This window comes from Zeus faber (genome assembly GCF_960531495.2).
Source record: "Zeus faber genome assembly, chromosome: 19".
NCBI classification, from domain to species: domain Eukaryota; kingdom Metazoa; phylum Chordata; class Actinopteri; order Zeiformes; family Zeidae; genus Zeus; species Zeus faber.
The window spans coordinates 21430918-21455191 of NC_137206.1; the positions used below are offsets into that span (position 1 = coordinate 21430918).

At 43.4% G+C, this 24274-nt stretch overlaps 2 protein-coding genes across 2 annotated transcripts; one reads left to right on the forward strand and one right to left on the reverse strand.

The window, feature by feature from the left end:
• Positions 1-12358: 12358 nt before the first annotated feature.
• Positions 12359-14530, reverse strand: LOC307244594 (diamine acetyltransferase 1-like). The gene is made up of 6 exons (XM_080019836.1): positions 14292-14530; positions 13913-13964; positions 13745-13825; positions 13345-13446; positions 13202-13242; positions 12359-13042 (listed from the first exon to the last, which is right to left on the reverse strand). The coding sequence occupies exons 1-6, from the start codon at positions 14355-14357 to the stop codon at positions 12866-12868; spliced, it is 519 nt and encodes a 172-aa protein (XP_079875962.1). The 5' UTR covers positions 14358-14530; the 3' UTR covers positions 12359-12865.
• A 2039-nt stretch (positions 14531-16569) lies between these two features.
• acot9.1 (acyl-CoA thioesterase 9, tandem duplicate 1) lies at positions 16570-23815 on the forward strand. The gene is made up of 16 exons (XM_080019869.1): positions 16570-16672; positions 17337-17431; positions 18088-18114; positions 18662-18707; positions 18947-19117; positions 19250-19287; positions 19393-19476; positions 19612-19715; positions 19856-19929; positions 20079-20146; positions 20286-20397; positions 20527-20617; positions 20968-21053; positions 21675-21762; positions 22000-22150; positions 23108-23815. Exons 1-16 carry the CDS (start codon positions 16659-16661, stop codon positions 23161-23163), a joined length of 1305 nt encoding a protein of 434 aa, XP_079875995.1. The 5' UTR covers positions 16570-16658; the 3' UTR covers positions 23164-23815.
• Positions 23816-24274: the final 459 nt, after the last annotated feature.

Here is a 24274-nt window from a genome sequence, read left to right on the forward strand (position 1 = left end):
TCTGTGGAAGCACGGAAATGTTTAGGTGAGATGGCAGTGGCGTTCCTAACAAGACTGTTTAACACCATCCTGGAAAGGGAGAGGAAGCCGGAGGAGTGGCGAAGAAGTGTACTGGTACACAACTTCAAGATTAAGGGAGACGTACAGAGCTGTAGTAACTACAGTGGAATAAAGTTGATCAGCCACAGCATGAAGCTATGGGAAAGGGTAGTGGAGGCTAGGTTAAGAGGAGAGGTGGGGATCAGTGAGCAGCAGTATGGTTTCATGCCAGGAAAGAGTACTACAGATGCAATGTTTGCTTTAAGAATGCTGATGGAAAAGTACAGGGAAGGCCAGAGGAAGTTTCACTGTGTCTTTGTGGATTTAGAGAAAGTGTATGACAGGGTGCTGAGAGAGGAAGTGTGATATTGCATGAGGAAGTCGTGGGTGGCAGAGAAGTACGTAAGAGTGGTACAGGATATGTATGAGGACAGTCAGACAGTAGTAAGGTGTGCAATAGGCGTGACGAAGGCATTCAAAGTGGAGGTGGGATTGCATCAAAGATCAGCTCTGAGCCCTTTCTTGTTTGCAATGGTGATGGACAGGTTAACAGATTAAATCAGGCAGGAGTCTACGTGGACTATGATGTTCGTGGATGACATTGTGATCTGTAGCGAGAGTAGGGAGCAGGTTGGGGAGAGCCTGGAGAAGTGGAGGCATGCATTAGAGGGAAGAGGAATGAAAGTCAGCAGGAGTAAGACAGAATACATGTGCCTGAATGGGAGGGAGGGAGGGCGGCGAAAAGCTGAGAATGCAAGGAGTGGAGATGGAGAAAGCGGATGAGTACAAGTACTTGGGGTCGACCATCCAAAGCAGAGGAGAGTGCGGGAGAGAGGTGAAGAAGAGAGCACAGGCAGGGTGGAGTGGGTGGAGAAGAGTGTCCGGAGTGATGTGTGACAGACGGGTTCCAGCAAGAGTGAAGGGGAAGGTCTACAGGACAGTAGTTAGACCAGCTACGTTGTACGTTTTAGTGGAGGCACTGACAAAAAGGCAGGCGGCTGAACTGGAGGTGAGTTGAGGATGTTAAGATTTTCAATGGGAGTGACAAGGATGGACAGGATTAAGAATGAGTACATTAGAGGGACAGCTCAGGTTGGACAGTTTGGTGGAAAAGTGAAAGAGGCCAGATTGAGATGGTTTGGACACGCGTGTAGGAGAGATGAGAGTTACATTGGGAGAAGGATGCTGAGGATGGAGCTGCCAGGCAAGAGGAAAAGAGGAAGGCCAAAGAGAAGGTTTATGGATGTGGTGAGGGAGGACATGCAGGCGGTTGGTGTAAGGGAGGAAGATGCGCAGAACAGAAGGTATTGGAGGCAGATGATCCGCTGTGGTGACCCCTAACGGGAGCAGGCGAAAGAAAAATAAGAAGTAGATTCACCTGCTATGGTGCCTTTAAGGATCAGGTATCTGCCCTGTTTGTCTTTCTCAACGTTATCCACATGCAAAGGGACATTTTTACTTATTAATGTGGCAACTCCCCGAGATTGGGATGTAAACGATGAATAGAAGATCTGTCCCTGCTATTGACGTATCAGTTTGGCATGTTCAGCATCTGTTAGATGTGTCTCCTGTAGAAGTTGCTATGAAGCTATGTCTATTTTATGATTTTTCAGAAAGTTAAGTACGTTTTTACGTTTGGACAGTTTATTGATGCCATTAGTGTTCCATGTCAAATACCTAAACGCTACAGTTGTCATTTCCCATATCTATTTTTCCAATTAGGTAACATAAGATCCAATTACACCAGTCAGGATATCTCGCTCAGGCCACTGTTTATCTAAGCCATTCATTTGTATGTCCTGTATCGTTGTTGAAGGCAAATATAAAAGAAGAAAGAAAATAAATAAGAAACAAACAAAAAAACAAAAAACAAAACAAAAAAAAAAAAAGGTCAAACCAAACCCTACATGCCCCCCTTTTACCCTACTTCCTCCCCAACTGAGGAAGTGCCAAAACCTTAGTCTTATTGATGCTTTTTTAATGCAGCTGTAACCCAACCTGCAACATTATTAATGTTAATGGCCATTTGTCATTTAGCCAAGTTTATAACAAAAATGTACACTCAGTTGAAGTGAAAACACAATTCAAACATTTTATGAAGTAGGACAATTCCCTTTAATAACACCTAGGGAGGCTATTGCGGCTACTCTCCCGGTGTGAGAAACCTTGAACATCATAACAAGAGAAAGTAAAATAAAAACCAACTAAGAGTAAAGCGGTGCCTGCGCACGGTAACCATTTTGTTCTACCACAGAAAGATTATTTTGCGGCATATGGTAGGAGTCCATATGTATGTTCTAGCTCCTGAGCTGGATAATTAGCTTGTTCGTTTTGCAGCACGTCTGAGTGATATTTCTTCAAGTAGTTTTCGGCAGCTTGCGGCATTGTAAAGGTGCGCCTTCCTCCCTCTAGATCCATAGTAAAGGCGGTCGGATGCGGCAATCTGAGAGTAATGTCCTTTTTTTTGAGTTTCCTTTTCGGTGGAGCAAAGGCTTTCCTCTTTTTCTACAGGGCCGTAGACATGTCTCTGAAAAATCACGATTGTCGAATTGCCATATTGAAGTAAGCTTTTTTCTTCCGGGCTGCATCGAAAATCTTGACGGTGTCGGAGTAACGGAGGAGCCGGATCACAACGGCACGGGGCCTGGCGCCGAGCGCCGGGCGTCGCTGCAGCGACCTGTGCGCCCCTTTCCACTTCGAAAGTTTCCGCTTCTAAATCAGGCAAATTTTAGCGAGCCATTGAGCTGAGGTTGGCACCACGTGTCCGTTCTCTATGCCTCCATAACCGAAAGTCACAAATCAAGCGTTTGATATTATTGATTTAAAATGTCTAGATCTCCGGAAACGTTTTACCAGTCTTGACATGTTTATACCAACATAGACCTTCATCAGGTTGAAACTCTCAAGCTGTTGGTAAAACAGTTCTAGGCAAAAGCTAGACATGATCATCCAAGCTGTCACGGCCATTTGCGAGCGAGGGACGTGAGCGTTTTGACAACGAGTGTCGATGGAATCGGATATTTATCATTTTTCTGGTGCGGTGTAGAAAACAATCCTGGCCCCAAAAACTCAAATATGTCTCTGTGGTGGGGGGCGGGGGGGGCCCCGGGACCAGGGGGGCGGGGCGAAGCCGCTGCTGCAGACAGGCGGTGCAGTCTCCCATCCCAGGGCCGCTCAGTTACTGGGGATCAGGCGAATCAGCGGAGTCCTTCCGCTGATTCGCCTGATCCCCAAAACAGGAAGTTATAATTGTATGTGTGTGTCGCCACAGTAGGGATCAGCGTGCAGGCAAGTCAGCCTGACAGGCAACGATCCGAGACGGACAGCGGGTGATCAAGGAAGCGGGGATCCACAGATCAACCTAGACTATTTATATATATTGGCCTGCGAGCCCTGAGTTTCCTTTTCGGCCCACGAGCCACATACATTTAAAAGGACTTGTTAGTAAACACGCCAACTGGCGCTGTTTTGCCTCCGCCTGCCTCCTCGTCCTCATTCCCTGGCACTGAGAACACACCTTTACAGTCTCTGTTTACCTTTACTCTTCATTATTGATTCTATGTATGGCAGTATTTCTGGCGAGGATTGACTTAGTTTCACGCTGTTTGGCAGACTGTTGCGCAACATCCAGTTAAGTAACTACAGCAACATTCAAGGGGAAGCAGGGTGTGAAACTGGCTGCAGGTGGCATTTAAGTAGTGGTTTAACTGGTCCTACCCTCAACTCAGTAGATTTGGTTTGAGGGTATTACTGAAGGCTGTTTTCTCAGTGTGTTCCAGTAGCAGGAAAGTTTGACTGCAATATACGGTGGAGAGGACCTGTTTTGGTTTTCCAGAGGGATGTGGCCAATGGAAAGAATTCTCCCAGATTGGCTAAATTTAGCCAGTTCTCATAAAACCAGTCATCTTTCCGAAGGAGACACTCACCATCCGGGAAGGAAAAAGCTTTTTTTAAGGCAAACTGATGAATAAATATCTATGAATATGAATATTTATCTATCAATTGCTTGAACTGTAAATTTGCACAGCGACTAAATGTATTTGTCTTCCATAAACTAACAATGGGCCCTCCACTAGATCTTTGATAATGCTAGACGCTGTTTCCAGGTCTCCCTTCTCAGCGTTCACCCGCTTTTGGTTCCCCCGAGGGAATGCATACTAGACGTGTCTGATCCTGCGCTTCGGAAAACCAGAGAAAAAGGCAGTCTGAAACTCTAGTGCTCATCCTTCCTTCCATCATTTTCTGATAATTATCTCAGGGCGCTGTTTTCCCTGCTCCACACTGTAGGTATTTGTTATGGGGCCTTGGTTCAGGACACGACCTACAATGTACGTGGCTGTCTCATAGGGCTGGGCGAAGTGTATAATATTGATATAGTGATGAGACTCGATGTCGTCTGGGATTTTGGTTGTCTTAATGCAGTAAAATGTTGTCATTTTGTGGTCTTAAGGGCTGCATTCAATTAAAGTCATGCAATTTTCTTAACCTTACAGACTTCATAGATGGCTAGAACTTCATGTTCTTTCTATTAAAAATCAATCTGCTTGGTTACTATTGTAATATCTACATTGCTGATTGTTTCTCAAATATTTATTCTATGTAAATATTTGATTAAACAAATTGTCATTGCACAAGTACGGAGGCAATGAAATGCATTTCACCATCCTAGTAACTGATGTACCTAGGAGCAGTAGGCTGCCATATAGTAGGAGCAGTAGGCTGCCATATAGTGGCAGCAGCGTCCAAAGTCGACTCTGTCGGGTCTTGGTTTTGACGTGGAATCATCCTAATCCGGCCACATCAGATTGATGACTTCCCAGCGGCCTTTTGGGGTCACATTGGCTGGAGTTGTCGCGTGCTTTTCAGAGCTGCAGACCCTGTAAAATGTTGTATCGGGGATGCAGAGCATTTCAGGCCACTTTCAGGTGCTACGTCTTGCACTGCAAACCACTTCCAACCAAATCACCTGAAAGCTCTACATGCAAGGCAGACAAAGTAACCATAAATGGGTCAACACTGTATCTCAGTTAATTTCCATGCCCCAACACGCACATATAACCCAGAGAAATGCATGTAGTTTCCAAACTACTAAACCGGAAGACTGCAGCTTCATTGGTGTTTGTGCGTGAGACATCATTACATCTGCCCAAGTACAATGTGTTCAACCAGCACTTGGTGTTTACTCCCCACAAACACACGCGCTGTTGTTTTCTCTCAGTATCCAGTGGCCTTCAGCATTGGGGATAGAATGCAAAGTGGAAAGGAAGTGAATACTTTTACTCAAGTAATGTCTTGAGCAATGTTCAGGGCTTGAGTAATTCCATTCCAATTTCGGGGTTTTCACACCATTACGTGACAGTTTTCACACAATAAATACTATCCGCTTGTAATCAGGGTTTACTTTTTTGTTTTAGCCTCCCAAAAGGGACGGTAAAAGCCTTTGCGGAACCAAGCCTGGGCCACCGACACATTAAGCTTAACGAATAGGGTGAAAGGTGTTTTCACGCCAGGTCACACAAAGTCATGATTTGTTTAATATCGACTGTTTCCTTTGGGTATTTCGACTTCAGTAAGTGCAGGATTTAGGTACTTCCTGTTGTTACATGCCAGCCCTTCACTTGGAAACGTACGCTGCTTTGATCTTTTACCCAGTTATCATATTAACCCTGTTATTTTCAGCCATTCCATATGTGTGTGCTCATTGTCCTCCAATTCAGTCTGCTCACGTGAAGATGTCTGTTCGAGATGGCCTCTTCTCCTTTTTGGAAAATTCCAGCACCGACACCGAAACCCTCTGTGAACAGAGACAAGTAACACCACGGACACGCACTTTTGTTTCGTCACAAAGGAATTCACCATTGTCTTGTCATGAACGTTGCATTGATCGTGATTAATAGGGTTTGCAGTCATATGTGCGAGGAGACTGTGGTATGACTCTGGAGCGTGTTTATCCACGTTGGCTTCAAAATTGTGGGAGGAGAGATGCAAGCTGGGAAATGACTCAGCTGGCTTTCTGTTGACGCCAGTGTATGAGGAAAAGCTACGCGAGGGCACTCCTCGGAAGAAAATACTGAGGGTTTCAACTGGCTGCGAGACTTTTTCAGCCTTTATTTAAACTTTGTCATTTAATTTCGTTCTTAGGAAGTTGTTTATTCGATGATGGAATCGTGAACTTCGAGGCCGTGTTTGAACTCTGTTGTTTCAATGATCACCCTACTCGCAGCCAACACTTTCAATCTGTAATTTACATTCTTTGCTGTCCGGATTATATTTATAGCTCAACAGCCATCGGTGAAATTATGTTATATAATAATAAGAATAAATAGAATAATGATAATAATAATGATGCAAGTTTATGAACAAATTAAGACAACACAATTTGCTTTTCTCAAGCCTATTCAATACAGGCGAACAATGTCACACTGGTGTGAGCGGTGTGGAAGTGCATGTGTGCGACGATGAAACGGCCCGGTGCCATCCCAGACAGTTGTCAGCGGAATAACGAGGTTGAAATACTTGGCTTGTTGGGCTGTACTTTTTTTTGTGCTTTATATGGAAGTCGCGCTGCTGCCTCTCTCTGGGTTTGGGGCATTATTATCGTCAGATTCCCACAGCCAGAGCTGTACTAAGTGTCCTGAAACGCTCGGCCACGAATGCCCCCCTCGCACACACACATATGCACACATCAAACATTTAACGGATCCGAAGGAACGGGTTCTCAGGTTGCATAATGGCCAAGCAAATGGATCGGGGGCCGGGCTGTGAATGCAGAGCTTCGGATGAACCACTGCACCGCGGAATGATGATAATTGATATGCTGAACCATTGTGTACAGCTGAACCGTTTCTAAATGACGACGCTGTAATTTATTGCAGTTGTATCGTGTGACTTTGTCCATGTTAAGACATGGAGGAAGCGGGGGGGGGAGTAACGTCAAATAGTGAAAGGGCACATGAGGACAAGATGGACATGATGTTAAAAACAGATTTTTGCATCATGTTTATATACTCAGAGGTTTATTGACTGTTGTCAGAGTTATTTGCTAGTGATCCTGTTCCCAGAGGTTGTTGCCTGGAGTGTTTTTATTTTTATTTTTATTGTTATTTGCCTTTTATTTTCCAATCTTTGCTGCTGTAACAGCTTAATATACCTTTGTCTGTCTGTCTGTCTGTCTGTGAGCGACACAAATCTAAAAATAAACAACAGTAAATGCCAAAGATACTGTACGTGGAAAGACCAACCCATGTTATGTCCACAGTGGGAATAGAATAACATCATTACCACAACAAATGTGTGGGATTACGATGGGATTATACCTTTGCCGATCTCAGCGTGCATTCATGCTTGCATTACCTGGACACTATGGTTTTTTGGGGTTTTTTTGCAAGTCACTGAAACACAGCTGGCTTCAGCTCATTCACACGCGAAGAGATTCAGAAACTGCACGCAGGACAACAACAGCTTCCTCTGAGGCAGGAGTGGAAAAATAGGCTTGTTTTATGGCTCTTAAATGGATCCAGACAGCGTGCTTTCTGACGCTGGATTATCTCCAGGCCTGTAGAAGTCTGTGTGTATGTACTGTATGTGTGGATACACTCTGCCCAGCTGGGGTGTGTTAGTGTGTGGGTATTGTTGTGGGTGTTGTCTGTGGTGCTGGCCGTCTCATCTGGTGCCAGGGAGTGTCTCTGTGCGCCATGGCCCTCACCGTCTCTGTACATGGGCAACAGCTTTGTGTGTGTGTGTGTGTGTGTGTGTGGTCATGTCTGTGTTCATTATAGAATTAACGGTCTTGATTGGTGTTTTTTTTTCCTTCTCTGCATACGTCCTGCCATCAAGACTGAAAAAACGATGACTTTTATCAAAGAAGATCCGCATTTTGTTTTGCGGCCTTCTGGTTGAGAAGCTGGCAGTGGAACTTGATCCCACAGCCAAAACAAATACAAACATATTGGATGAATTAGCGTGCGGGACAGGGTGTACAGTAATCAGGGTGTTTGCCTCCTAGCTCTGGATGCCTTGGTTTGAATTTTGTTTTGGGTCTTGAGAATGCACGCTCTACCTCCTTGTGCTTGCAGGGAGTCAATCGGGGTGTCATACAGTGTACCCACCTTGACTCAGACACCACTAGAACACACACACGCACGCACGGACGCGAGACATTTAAGATGCCTGACAGCTCCAGTCCCCTGAAACCCTAACCAGGGAAAGCAGGAAAGAGCAGATATGATCTAAAAAAGATGAGCCAATAGCTTCGTGCAGCATCCTCTCCTGAATCCTGTTTATGGAAATAATGGGATTGATGAAGTGTCCTATAAAAACATAACAGGACACAACAGCAGCCTAAGACTTGTGAATGTACATTTTTCTTTATGTATTCTTCATGTATGTTTAGTACACTCGGTACATGCTTCAGTGCATCTGCCAAGAGAGGAGGTGTGTATAGTCCCACACTGAAATACACACAGCTGCCAAAACAAACATGGTGTTGGTTGGTTTTATTCCAGTAGTTCACTAATTGGATCATGGGTGGAGCACCAATAGGGCAGAGGACTGGAAAATGTGTCTGCTCTATTTGCCTAATTGACAGTGTGTTGTTTTCTGTCTAGTAGGGCAGCTGACACTGTTCCTTTGTTCCCTGTTCTGCATCCTTTGCGGGCAGAAGTCCTTACTTCAGCGATTTAGGCCCTACATCAGTTTTTTATTCAGTTTCAACATGACCATACTAAGTCACATACAGAAAGCAATGTCTTGAGGAATGGAAACCTGACTCAGGGTGGAGCCGCCTACCCACGTCACCGCCAGCATGACAAGCAGAGTCAGATGAGTTTTGTTTTGGTTCTTCTTGTCAGAGGAAGCAGAACGCGCCGCCCCACTTTTCACATCGGAGGCAGGATCATTTTATTCGAACTTCTCGGATTAACTATCATTTGAGTTCTTCACACTGACACTTGGCAAAGTAAATATCCATGCTTCAGCTGCCCCTTCCAGTGAAATTAAAATATGAAGCTAAAATACAATGCAGACTTTTAAAAGGTTTTTATTCCCTGTAATTCTTAGATGGAAGATTTTCACAGTAATTCCTCAAACTGGCGGTACTCTGAATGTGGTATACTCAATTTAAGGACATTCACGTCAGCACAATGGGAAAATAAATTGGGAAATGAAACACCTGCATGCGAATACACATACATCGTAAACACTGTGTTTTTGGTTAATTACTACAGTAGGCCTCATTCTGCACAGGTTTGGGCTCAAAATTGTCATCCAACAGTGCACAAAAAAATCACCAAGACGTCAGTCCTGGAAAGGGTATTGGCGAACGTCAAGTAGACGTAAGCGGCATATTAGGACCACAATTCGTATTTGAAAATGTAAAAGAAAATGAAATATTCAATATTATACAATGAAAAAAAGTTGAGAGTGATCAATGGCTGATCACCTGGCAATAGAAGCCCTTCTTTACTTATACATTTTTGGTTTCGTTCTGTTATTATTATAGGTAATAACCTGGAGCCGAAACTTTATCCCCAGACCAACCGTGCCACGCGAGAGCACCGCGTTCAACTCCTCCGTCGGCACCAAACAGCGATGCGGTTCTTGAAAAAAAAAAAGTGATTTAACCCATTTAAGCGCGACACTCCGGAGGGAAAATACGCTTCTAACGGCTCCACGGCGGCAGCCGGCATCGCACATTCGCAGTCGCGTCGGCTCCTCCTCTTTGTTTACCCCCGGACGGGAAGCAGAACGATGAGCCTGCTCGTTGTGGCCAGCGGCGGTGGGTCGTTGCCGCGTCCGTTCCATTTAGTAATTTAGTCATTTAGTCATTTAGTCATTTAGTCATTTAGTTATTTAGTTCCGCGTGTTTATGCGCTGACGAGTCTGAGGCAACGCCGAGGCCCTCGTTGGACAGGTTTTTTTTTATTCGTATTGCAGTATGTCGTTCGTAAAGCTTCCTCCTCAATAAACCGACACAAAAAAAAGGTGCAACCGAAGCCTCCCGCTGTGCAATGGTTCATGTTTTCAATAACCATGGAACCCCCTGACCACGAACCCACTATGATCAATGTGGTGGTGCCATGACTTCATAATAACTTCATAATAAACACTCCAACCCCCATAGACAGCAAAGAGTTCAGAGAGGCTACTTGGGGCTATTTGCAAAGGGTAAGCATGGACCTGTCTGTCTGTTGTCCAGTGGGAAAAAAAACAGCCTGAAAAATAAAATCCTAATCTGCAAATTATTATATCCCGCCTGGGGCGCTGTTGGCACCGTGCTCCGGCGGGTTATCTCCCAAATAGGAGCCTTTCTGTGTGGAGTTTGCATGTTCTCCCCGTGCTCACATGGGGTTTCCTCCACCTCACGTCAGTAAGGACCCCCCTCAAAAACATGCACCCGTCAACGTCTGACCAGCGATGGACACTTATCACCTGGTCCCCGGGCGCGTCCACGTATGCTGCCCACTGCTCCTGGCTGTGCCCCCGAAGGAAGGCGAAGCCAGGATGGGTCAAATGCAGAGGAACCATTTCACCGGCCACCATCCAAAGCATGTGCATGTGTGTGTGTGTGCAAGCATGTGTTGTAGTGTGGTGTGTTGTGTGACAAATAAAGACTGTTTCTTCTTTCTTCTTCCATATGAGATTATTTGACAGAGAAAACAGGAAAACTAAATGAGATGGAAAAACAAAACAGGAAACCGTGAATGATTAAAATGTAAAATAAAAGTAAGAAGTTAAGTTGACATATTTTATCAATGGATTTGAGGCAAATTAAATAATTAAAAGCTTTTGTTTTGTTTTTGTCTTCCTCAAATCCAATCCTCAAACACATTGTGTGTTGACACGCCCACAGTCATGGTTATACAATACAAAGGTTTGCTTCCCAAACAGCACAGATCGTGGTTGTGTCAAGGTGATTCCTCCAGCTGGACAACCTCGTATGCATATACCTTAGGGAGATATGTAGTTACTTACGTGTGTAAGATTGCTAGTTACATGTGATTTGAATGATAAACGGGACCTAATATGCTGCTTTTAACACAAGTTAATATAGGTCTCTGAGGTCCCCAAAACATGTTCCTACATTTTATTTTGCTGAAAATACTACTCGGATTATGCGTGAGGGCCATTCTAGCATACCTCTAAATCCATTGTGTTTCTGACACTGAGTTTTAGTGGGAGGAGCCCCCCTCTGGAGGCCCCGAGGTCTGTGAGCTAATGGGGTTTGAGCACCAGTCCCAGGTTCTGTGAGCCAATGGGGTATGAGCATGGCTTCCGTGTTTCGTTGGATTTAGTCTGTTAACTTTCACTGATTTCATCACTCCACTAAAATCTGTTTCTGAACAAATTTGAGGTGAAAAAATAAGCAATCCAGGTGTTGAATCTTCACTCATATTAGATCTACAAGGCCTGATATAAAAGTTTGTTCCAACTTTCACCGCGGTGTCCTGAGCAGTGCAGGATATGGCGGGGCTTGGGGCTTTTGTGTTTCATTAAATTACAGAATCATCAAAAAAAAACTACATCTAATTTAAAAGGTTTAAGACAAGTTTCTGAGTTTCGATCTTGTGGGGGACATCGCACTGGGCCTACTTACACACCCTTCTTGATTTTGTTTGGAGAAACCACAGCGGATGGGGTGGAGCAGATGACCATATAAAGAAATCTGTGACAAACTGACGGCAGCTCGTGCATAGTAGAAAAAAACCTTTGGAAACGGAGCGTTCAGAGTGGTGTGAAGCCTGTGCGTTTTGTTCAGAGATTACTTTGTCATTAGTTTACCTCATTATTTGCACTTGGCCATGTTTAATTTGAACATCCCACATTCTAATCATATATTTTTATATGACATAAAATAAACAAAAGCATAAAAGGTCCCCTTTAAGTGTCTGAGCTTGGAAAAATAACATGAAATTATTACATGTACTAAAGTAGCTGTACTTTACTCTTTTGTTAAGTAGCCAATATGGTTTTTATTCTTTAATGGTCACATCCCTCATTCTTGCTCCCTGTTGTGGGTTTTGTTTCTCCATTTAACTAACCAAAGTGTAGTTATAAATATGAAACAATAAACCAGTAAAAACGAAGTGTGGTACAACAATATTGCCTATTGTTCGCATAGTGAGATTAAACTGAGGTGACAATTTGACTACTTTCTCACAGTCATACGGAGAGCTACTTTTGGTTATATCTTTCAGTTCATATTTCACCGCAAATTAATAGTACCTTTACTTCAGTAATACACACTCCTGGAGGAAGCCTCAATAGTATTGTGGAACCACAAGGCCATGCAAACCGTGACAAGAAAACATGAAATGGAAGCTGTAATTTGATCAATATAAACTTTATTAGCACACTAAACATTACAAGATAATTACACACCGGCCCACAGACACGTGTTCATTGTAGATATTATGAAAAAAAAATAAAAAAGAATCATAAGGAATAGTTGATAAACATTGTATATAAATATATCTATAAATGAAATCAATACCTAAATTCTAAACTATGCATATTGGGTTAATGCCCTCAAGCTACACCGCTGTAAATGGATGTTGACTTCCAACTTGCGCAGAGAGGCAAGCCTAGTTAAGTCGACGAGAGTCAAAAAAACAAAGAGTTAGGGCGAATCCTGAGCTAGTTACCACCACCATTGTGCTGCGACGCACGGTGAACTGCAGAAATCCAATCAGATTTCCTTAAGTGTCCCTGGCAATTATAAGGCGCAGGTATGTTGATAGTTTGGAAATATATCAGCCTTGACTCTTCGTCCATGTCTCTGGCACGACTCCCACCACGATGCCTCCCTTCCACCAGGACCTGGGCCAGCTCACTCCTCTGCAGGAGAGGACATCTTGAGGAGACTCGCCTTGTCAAAGCGAAACAGCCTCCAGCCCTCGGCCTGAGAGAGGTCATCGGCGCCACGGCGCTTGTAGAACTCGATGGATGGGCTGTTGCTCTCTGCCACGACAAAGTGCATGCTGCTGCAGCGAGTCTTCATCGCCAACTAGAGAAGGAAACAGATAATGCAGAAAAAGCATGCGAATATGATCTTTTGGTCGATTTAAACCCCTGCCCTTACAATCGAATGTGTTCGAGCTTTTGAGCCGTCTGCTCCTCCACAGACACTCAATGGACATAGTATCATAACCAAAACAATACTTACATGACTTAGAAGCGTCAAGATCTCGGAGCCAATGCCTTTGCCTAAAAATAAATTAAAAGATAAAGATTAGATTAACAAGCCGCAGGGAGACTGGATTTATTTGCAGGGCGGGGCGTTTGGAAGAGAAGACATGCATCGCTCACCTCGATACTCCTCCATGACGAAGAAGTCTTCGAGGTAGAGCAGCTTGCCGATCCAGGGGTCATAGGTGAAGTAGTACATGGCAAACCCAATCACCGCTGGACCTGAAGGAAGAGATACATGTTGTTTGCTTGTGCGTTTAAAAAAAAAAAAAAAAAGGACTTTTCAGCAGCTACATACATACATACATACATACATACATACATACATACATACATAGGCAGTCTCCGCAGAAAATACCACTACAGTTACCATTAAGCATTTATCATTTGATCATAGTTGCTAGATTAGGGTAAACAAAATGGATATGAGGACACTTCTTCCTCCACAGGGATCTCTGTTGTGTGCCGGGGTGTTGAATCCCAGTCAGTCAGACATCAGAACCGAAGCGGGTCGTCATACCTTCAATGCTGGTCTCCTCTTCCCTTTCTGCCACAATGCAGTGGTAAAATGGGTGCTCCCCAAAGCCGTCCTCCAGGAGCTCTGCAGGGGGAAGACGAAGTATTATTACGATGCAGTGTGCCTGAGGCTCCTCCGCACCCACGCACCAAAACATTTGGCTGAACTCACCTTTCTCGGTCAGCAATACTTTGTCTTCCATTTCTTCGTATTTTGCAAGTTCCTAGAACATGGACATTTTTTTTTGTTGATTATTTGACCAATGTTATCTGCTCATACCGCGTTTCTCAAGTGTTTAAACGACAATCTTTAATAAGACACACTACACATTATTATTATTTACACTTCTATATTAAAATGTACTCGTTCGAATAAACAGGTCCATTTTTAGAACTATACAACAATGTTGTCGTTGTTGTTGTCGGGAAAGGGACCCGCTGACCCCGTGACGCGCCCGGCCATATTTGGTATCCACCGACCCTATCGCGGAAGAGAGTCGCTAAAGCGCCGACAAAACAAGCCCGGGATACGGCGACGGGGGCCTACCTACCTTTATGAGCCGTAGTATGTCGGACACGTCCTTGGGTTCAGCTTTCCGTAACTTAAACTTGTCCATTTCCTTCTTTTACTCCTTTTTCCTTTTCTCACAAGTCCTCGGTATGTGAAGCGAAGCAGGAGGTATTTCTTCATTCGCTTCGAGGGGGGCTTACCCTCCACAACAGCCGGGGATCCTGACGCGGGAGTCGGGGGAGCAGTGCATGCAGCAGATGAGCCCTGTAGGGTGGCCGTCAGCTGGACTGCCTGCGCCTTTGTTTATGTCGCGCTATTTATATGTCCTCGCGGGGGGGCCGGCACTCTTACCGGAACTCTCTGGTTTCCGACCAATAGGAGTCGAGGAAAGTGACGCGTCACAACTTTTTTTTTTTTCTTTGCTCCTCCCCTCCCCCCGTCTGTTTTGTTGACACTTTTTAGCTTTGTTTTTTTGGGGTTTTTTTTTTTTGCTTCCAATTCGACGAAATGCAGATAATGACAATGACGATTCTCCTTTTTTTTTTTTTTAAATGGTGCGATTGAAGTTTGAGTCGTTCTCTGCAAGGATCGTCAGGTTAAACAAAAGCAAAAAGTTAACCAGGGATTTCGTTTGATGTGGATAGTTGGGGGCAGGGCTCGACCGGGGTGTGTTGTCTGTGCAATTTGTTAAGTTTCAAGTTTCGACAAGACCCATTTGTCATATGTAGTCATACAAGGTTGCAGCGAAATTATCGAATGGAAAATTCTAGGTGGTATGCTAAATAAGTGGGGGCTTAGAATTTGAGTAAAACCATGCCAGAATCATCTTTTGTTTAATTGCCAACCAACATCTGTAATTTGTTCTTGTTGCAGCATGCAAAAAGCTGCACAACACCACCCTTGCTTCAACCGGCAAATAACGAAATAGAATAGAGAGATTCCATTAGCTGTTGATAGCTCTTCTGCCTGGTAAATCAATGCATGCACTGCAAAACAAGGAGCACCAAAACAGCATTATAATAACCTAACAACAATGTCGTATCCCTAGTATATTTATAACCAGCCACTTGCATCCTTATGGCCACTTTGCCCCTGCCACAGCATTTTTTTGTAATTCGTGTGGTGCAACGATCACATTTTGAATACAGTATATTGTATTTTCTTTCACTACATTATATTTTTTGCTGCTGTACCCCAATACAACAATCCTTAAAAAAATACTAATCCCCTGTATATGGAAATGCTTCCCTATGTGCATCCTCGATAATATTAATAAAATAAAACAAATTGCAACAAAATCTGAACTATAAGTCACACACACACACACACACACACACACACACACACACACACACGTGGCAGATCTCCAGGCTTTTCCAGGGCTGACCTCTGGTGGACCAATGTAGGTCAGCTGCAGCTAAATCACTCTCTGTGTGCTTTCCCCAGGGATTGAAACAAACCAGGGACACTTTGGCTGGGGTCGCCGGGTGTGTCGACAATATATATATAAAAAAAAGTAAAAAAAAAAAAACGTGGTTCCTTCGTTCGATCGCCTCATATTAATGATGTAACACGCGACACCCGTGGCGATGTGATACCGAACCAGTCGCCGCGGGCGCTGCTTCCATTGGAACCCGTGCGCTGGGACGCGAGTCACAGTTCATTTCGATTGAAAGCCTGAATAAGAGAACTAGTGTCAAACGTTCAAACGTCGACGTGAATATAGATGTTTATTTTTCTCTCGTTTCTCTCCGTCTTCCATAAATTTACTGTGTTAACCCCATTCATGTTTTGTTTTCTGTTGTTCACAAGCAGCTTGGTGTTGCGTTGTACTGTTATTTGAAATGACAGGCGACTTTGTTCCTTGCAGTTTATGCTATGGATCACAACGTCATTAAATAAAAAGTGTAAAAAAATAAATAAATAAAAAAGGCTCGGAAGTGTAAAAGGGAAGGAAAGATGACAACATTTTCAACGTATATCTTTAGGGAACAAACGTTTACTGTATCTGCGAATAAGCTGTATGTTTGGAAAACTAGTTAACGTTTCTACTGGTTTTTTTTGGTTGAGAGATGTATAAGTCGTGGATGTGAAATGCTGCAACCAGAAAAAAATCAAGCAAAAGTAAAAATAAAAACGATGAATTTGTGTGCTGTTGTTTTTTCTGTGAGTGAATTCGCATTTAAATTGCTTTCGTCTTCTTCGGGTTTGTTGTCGCGTCGGACCAGGCTAAACGGTGCGTCGTCACGTAGGCGGGGCGACGGCGGGCGCGCAACCCGGAAGAAGTGCGTCGCGCCCCCTCCCTGCGTGCGCGTCTGTTGCGGGTATCCACGGCTGCATCCTCACCCGTCCAGCTTCTTCAGGACATAAAAGTCCCGATTTAAAAGTTAATAAAAAAAGAAACACCATGTCCTCACCAAGGTCAGTGATATCAATTCAATCAGTTACGGTTTAGTGTTTTTGTATTTGTGGAGTAACGTTTGCTCGAGCGATACGTGAACTACTGTGCTTTCTTTAGCTCAGTTGTAGCTTTCTATGCTCTCCGATCGACCGCATTCCTACTGTTGACTTTCTAATTCTCTTCCATTCGTTCGATTTCCATGACTATACGTGTAAACTACAGTGATTCCCGCATGGAACCACAATAGGCCCGACATGGGTGTGGACTGGGCACACAATGGGCGTGTACCCAGCCTGAACATTGCATACCTGGGTGACACGGATCAGTGAAAGCAGTCTTCCATGAGCAGCATCTGGCTCGACGGACGTGTTTGAATTACGCGAAGAATAGCCGAGAACACAATTTAGCCACTTCACAGACGTGACATTTCCATGGTAAAATAAAGTTTGTCCTTTACTCTTACAGTTATTTGGCTTCACACACAGCTGTCAGAATATGTCAGGAGATCAAATGCAATTTGCCCCCCCCCCATGCCCCGTTTCTTTGCTTGGCACTTGCGTCTGAGTTGAGGGCTACGGTACGAGACTGCAACCTTCTGGGATGGCCTAATACGTATATACTTAACCAAGAGGACAACATCTGTGGGTGTGTGTGATGAGTCCTTGCCTGTTCCCTGTTTGACAGGTTGCTGCTGTTAAGGTCGGCCGTTTCGTTGACAATGAGGAAGTTCTCTGCAGGGGTGGCGTCTCCATCGGGCATGGCTCCAGACATGATGGAAGGTGAAGGCGGGTCTGGTTGCTTGACTGCTTGACTGCCCCCCCCCCCCCCCCCCCGACTTTTGTAAACCTCTTCATATACTGGACCGCACCTTAAAAATTTAGCGAGTAACAAACCCTCTTCCAAAGTGTGTTCCTGTGGCGTTGAGAGGATTTTGATTGCATTGCATTTAGCAGACGCTTTTATCCAAAGCGACTTACAATTATTCAAACACCGACGGACGCAGCCATCAGGAGCAATTAGGGGTGAAGTGTCTTGCTCAAGGACACTACAGCATGCTAGCAGGAGGAGCCTGGGATCCAACCAGCAACCTTTAGATTACTAGACGACCAGCTCTACCTCCTGAGCTACCATCCCCCCCACGAAAGGACTTTCTGTCTGGGAAACTGCGACGGTCAAGATGGATTATTAATAAGTCAGACAGTAGGAACCAATTCTGATACATGGGGTTTCAAGCTATGATATGTTGTTGTTGATTTGTTACCCTAACAGATTTTAGCCAAAAGACTTAAACGTTATGCCATTCAGCCTCCATAATTATTTTGGCTAACAGTATGCAACAAAAAACCCCATCCAAACTATTTGTCCGTTCTGGCCTTTATGCAGTTCATTTGTCTGACACCTCCCCCATTACTTTTGTGTTTTGCTTTCTCCACAGGAAGTGGACACTTACATGTGTCTAATGGTAAACCCAAAGATATTCTATTGATCTTTAAAACTGAATTCAAACCTAATTCTCTCTAATTTACTCCCAATTCACTGACATTTCTCCTGCACACCTTTCTTCTCATTTACCATATATTCTGGGCTTCTCATTTGCACATTGTCCTTTTCCATATAAAACAAACTATTTCATACTGTATATCTACTGTGCTTGATGGACTTGGTTTTTATGTTAGTCCATGAACCTCCTTGCTCCGTTTGGCAGCTACAAGTTCTGGTCACCTGATCTTTACTAACATGATGTAATATTTGCCCTCTGGATCTGGAGTCACCAACGGTCTCAATACAGTTTCTTTTCATCTTATAGCTGCCCCACAAGATGCTCTCCTTGCGTAACCTTTGAGAAATCATGCATGCATATTCAATAGGAGGCTAGGGTTGCTTGAGATGATACAAAACATGCATGCGTAGATATTTTGGCTTATCGGAGCTATAGCTTACCATACAGACTAACAAAGTGACTTGAAATACTTTGAATTTTTTTTCTTTGTCGTTGTTTTATTTTTCAGTACGCAATAGGTTGAGGAAGATAGTAGGAGCTTCCACCAACTGGAGGTAATAAAGCATCAGTCATATCTTACGATTAGATACTAAATAGGTGAAAGGATGGTGTGCTTTAGTCACAGTGGTTCAAAAAAAGCCAATTGGCCACGTTTGTACCCGCTCAGAAAAAAATCTGTTTCCAAAATTGTTGCACGCATCTGAACCGAGTGAGGCACCCAGGACAGGGTTGTGAGCAACTATTTCCTATTTCTCTTTCTCTGACACACACTCGGCTCTCCCCGGACAAACAGTGACCACCAGCAGGCTATGGCTGAGCGTGTGTCGTTGTCGTCTATGCTCGCCAAGTCTCAGAGCGACCTGCCCCCACGGTCTATGAAGGACAGCCACCTGGAAGTCCACCTGCCCCTGGGCTCCCAGCCCCAGCTCAGAGAGAAGTACCTCACCTTCCACAACAGTGTCAGGTGGGGTTAATGCTCCACCCAGGGCAGGCACAGTCACAGAAAGTCGTCTTTGATTTATGCAGACTGTGGAGGAGTTCCCCAGTGGATGTCTTCACACCGCATAACTCATACATTATGTTTATCTCTTTTCAGGTTCGGGAGAATCCTGGAAGACCTGGATAGTTTAGCAGGTATCGTGCATTATATGATTGTAAAATGGATTTGGTATTTAACACAAGCCACACCCTTAATTCAACAACTCACCTCACCCTTTGTGTGTCATTTTTCTCTGTCAGTGCTCATCTCTTACTCTCACACCCATAATCCGGCTCTACCAAAGTCTCCTCTATCCATTGTCACCGCTCTAGTGGACAAAATAGGTATGTTAAATGGAAAAGAAAGTGAATTTCTAGATTAAGCCATGACATTTGTGAAATTTGGCAACAACTTTGTGAAAGGGTTGATGCAAAAATGATTCTAGCATTAATCTATTATGCCTTCTTTTGACAACACAGACATGAGAAAGCACATTATCTACCCTGACTGCGACATCAAGTTCACTGGTCATGTGACGTGGGTGGGGAAGACCTCCATTGAAGCCACGATGCATATGTCTCAGGTTGGCAGTCTAACCTACACAAATACACCCCAAAAAATACATCCTTTGCTCAATAAACAATCTCCGTTTAGCTCCCAAATTATTTTGCTGACGGGAGAAAAACTTTACTGATCGGACATTCTTGTTGTCTTGTTTACCAGTTCCACGACGGAGCCTACAGTCCAGTCTTGGATGCTACGTTTGTCATGGTGGCCAGAGATCCAGAAAACAAGAGGTGAAATATCTTACGTGGTAGTCAGTCAGTCAGTCAGTCAGTCAGTCATAGTTTGTGATGTTCACTCTTAAGTTTTCTGATGAATCTCGCCTTTATAGTGGCTTCAAATGTCTCTCTCTCTCTCTCCTGCTCTCTCTCTGCCCTTGCAGAGCAGCATTTGTGAATCCACTGAAACCAGAAGGGTCAGAAGACGAGAAGCTGCTGCAGCAGGGGGAGAGTAAGGAATTAAAAAATAATTACAAACATTATGAATAGTATGGAACCAAACCTGTAGTTTTGCATTTTGTGTGTGTATATCTGGCTCTCTTCGTTTATTGATCCTTTTGTGCTTTCCCTGCATGTGTATGTGTCTGTAGCCAATAAGATGCGTCGAGTGGAGCTGAGCACTGCGTCTCTCCTGAAGGTGGCTCCCACAGCCGAGGAGAGGAAGATAGTCCACAGCCTCTTCCTCAACACTCTTGACTCCAAGTGCGCTTCACGCGTTGAATAGATATTGCGATAGAAAAACAAAATGAAGTGCAGTTTTAAGCCAGCCTTTTTTTACAGTACACCACTGTGCGTTTTTTGTGTGTGAGGGTGTTTTTGTTTTCCGTCCAGGACAGTTAGTTTCAGCAGCAGAGTCCTGCCCCCAAACTCTGTGTGGATGGAGAATGCTAAAGTCAAGGGTCTAGAGATCTGCCACCCTCAGGTAAGGTGAAGGGCTCAGAGGTCGAAGGTCAGTTGGGCCAAAATTACAAGATCAGTGAAGTCTTATTTTTGCTACAGTCTGAGATGTAATTCCATAATGTCCCCAAACAGGGGCACGTACAAGAGAGAGCCTAGAGCCCCTAACTTGTAATTCAATGCAACTGGGACTTGCAAATGGTGGTTAACATGCCATTGCTTCATGACTTAACTCACTAAATACAAGTTAAAAGTACTTGTTAATTCCTGCTTGCTAGAAGGGTCATCCAAAGCTCCTCCACGCATATTTAAGTGTCCAACATCTGTGTGTTTTGTGGTGTAATGTCCAGTCTGCGTCTGGTCTGTGTCGTGCAGGAGAGGAACATCTTCAACAGGATCTTCGGAGGTTTTCTGATGAGGAAGGCTTATGAGCTTGGCTGGGCCAATGCTTGCTCCTACGGGTGAGCGTTTATGAGAGAGGTAGAGATGTTACTGTAAATGTAGGTAGGTATGTAAGTTTAAGGCTTGGAGTTTTTCAATTCTAAAACATAACTTGACTACAATGCCAGTTCCCATATTATCTTTTTTTTCCATGCAATAAATACTGGGTTAGAGGTCATGCTGCTTTAAAATAAAAATAAAAAAAAAGCCTTTTATAAAAAAAATAGAGTTGCAGGGTTATTTAATATTACTATTCAAAAGTTAGTTATTTTTTGTGATTGGCGTTGAAGACATTCATTATTTACGTATCAAAAATCAACATTGAATGCCAAATGATTTACACTTAATATATTAATGTAATTTAGTAAATACCATAATAGTTTTATTTCAAAACCTGGCCCTAGTTAGAATAGAAACAATAGAAGGTGTTTTGTTTAGGACACCTTGACTGGCACACAACCCCCTTTACCATTTCACCAAAAAAAAGCAAGTTAATCATAACCTTGGGTTAAAACTTAAAGTAAAATTTAAGGTATTCACATGACACAAAATTTTATCTCAAATTCACTGTTGGATCGATGAATGAGCTTGCTGTTTGTTTTCTAACTTAATTAGATTGTTGTTGTCCTCATGTGCTGCAGAGGCTGCCGGCCCAGCCTGGTGGCTGTAGACGACATCCTGTTCCAGAAGCCAGTTGAGATTGGCTCCTTGCTGATGCTCTCTTCACAGGTAGGGCTCTGTGCTTGGATCAGTGTGACCATTTAGCAGTATCTCAAAGGCATCTTCCATGGCCCAAGTTTAGGCTTTCAAAAAGCGAGCAAGGCCGAAAACGTCCAGCTGTGTTCTCTTAATACCCAAAATATTGAGGATTAATTTTGACTATCATACTACAGTATGATGGATTTTTATGATGTTATTGAACTGCACTATCAGATGTGGCATCAACAGCCTCCTCTGCCCCGTCAGGTGTGTTACACTGAGGGCAAGCACATCCAGGTCAGAGTTCACACTGAGGTGCTGGACCCTCTGACACGGCAGCACAACACCACCAATGTCTTCCACTTCACCTTTGTCACCGACAGCGATGTCCCCAACATTGTTCCAAAGACCTACGGAGGTGAGTAAAACAAAAGATTTATATGCGGTAGGGCTGATCGATTTGGGAAAATAATCAAATTGCGATTTAGTATGCAATTTATTTTAAAGTTCTTTATTTTCTTTATTATTCACTAACACAAGCAATACATCATTCTATAGTATGACCAACACAACATTGGATACAGTCAACATAAAACTGCTCTTTCATGTAGGCCAGGCCTACATGTTATGATGAAATGAGATGAATTGATGCATGAATTGAGATTAAAAACATATCTTTATTTAACTATTGAATTGTAAAAAGAAAAACCTATAATCTCACTAAAATATTGACTAATTGATTTAACTTCAAGTCTTGTAATAGTTTGCTTTTGAAAAAAACATTTGAAATATATGCAGTGTTTCAGCAGAAATTCATTGTTTTTTATAAAAATATTTTGCGCATGCGTCCTTATACATGGAGCACTGCTCTGTGCGCTCAGGGACAGCTTTATGCTCATTAAATAGAAAACAAATCAAAAAAACAACCGGACGTATTTTTCTGGAGGAGGCTCCGTCCAGACTCTACAGGTCTTTTGAGCTCTGCCAGCAGCACACGCCACACACTGGGAGGGAGGGTAGTCAGGGAGAAAGTGTCCCCGTCACACACAGTTTCGTTCCATTAGGAGACATAAAATAAAAGCACACTGTTCTGGCGCACTGATCCTGGGCACTCCGTTGCTGGCGCGTGCATCGACGGAGAGGCAGACGGGTGCATAAAATGTGCCTGGATCGCTCCCTCTCCGCCCCTCCCTCTCCCCCCTGGGATGGCACGCTAGGCGACCGCGTATCTTGCCTATAGGAAGAGCCGGCCCTGGTTAGATTGTCTAACATAAAATAAATAAATAATGAATCGCAAGCCTATCGATTTGAAAATTGCGTTGTGTTAAATTGCGATTGCGGTTTGAGGAATTATGTGACATTTTCCATTTTTCAGAATCTATGCTGTATCTGGACGGGAAGAGACACTTCAACCAGACAGTGGGGTGCTAAGAGTCGGCATGTCTCTTTACATCACACATCACCTGTCTGCCAAGCCTTCAAGAATTCCACCAGTGCACTGGACACACCCCAAAATGCCAAAGGGGTGTTTATGTGAAAGGGTGTGCACAGATAAATTAGGTGTGTGTGTGTGTGTGTGTGTGTGTGTGTGTGTGTGTGTGTGTGTGTGTGTGTGTGTGTGTGTGTGTGTGTGTGTGTGTGTGTGTGTGTGTGTGTGTGTGTGTGTTATTTAGCGTGTAAACGTGTGTGCCATGATTAGGCTTGTTTGTGTACAACAGAGAGCACTCATTAAAGAAACCTTAATATGTTTTGTCATGATGCATAACTAAAGGATGACAATATATGGTGTTACGCCACACTGGCCAATACCTCATTCCTGCAGTTTCCATTCAAGTCCGTGTCAGAGGACCAGAGCGAAAATTAGAGGCAGTTACTTTCAATTAGACTATTTTCACTGTCTTGTTGGGGACACGTTAACAGTCACCAGGAAATTATGATATCCATGCTTGTCATTTTTTTTACCGCTTTTTTCGTTGTTGTGTATGTGTTTATTTTATTGGTTGCTGAGAAAAGGAAAAAAAGGTGCAAAATATATGGGCTTTATCTATTCAGTTCCTGACAAGCAATAAATGAATTATCTTGACTTATAATCAACTCTGTGCTTTGTTGACATGTTTTTAGCAAATGTTCCCCTTGAAATGTTTTTGTCCTTAGCTCTTAGGTTTTTATTTTTTTCTGGTTTGATTTTCTGCATGGTTTATGCTCTGTTCTGGCAAAATGTTGCTATCTTATAAGATAAAAAATGTTAACCCTGGAGGGAAATTCACATGTTGCAGCAGCAAAAAACACTGCAGTCTAGAAATTAGAATGAGATAAGAAATCTAGCTGTCTGTTAACTGTCTGTCTGTCTGTCTGTCTGTCTGTCACGTCCACAAAACTTGTATAAATAATATTCAGAACTGAAACACGGTCCAGTGGTTATATGATGCAATGTCATCTATATCATCATTCGGTGGCTTCATCATTAGATGTAATTATTAAAAGCTGTTTCTTTTTGCTTGGACGCTGCACTCCAATAGTACAATATGTTCCTGCACTAGAA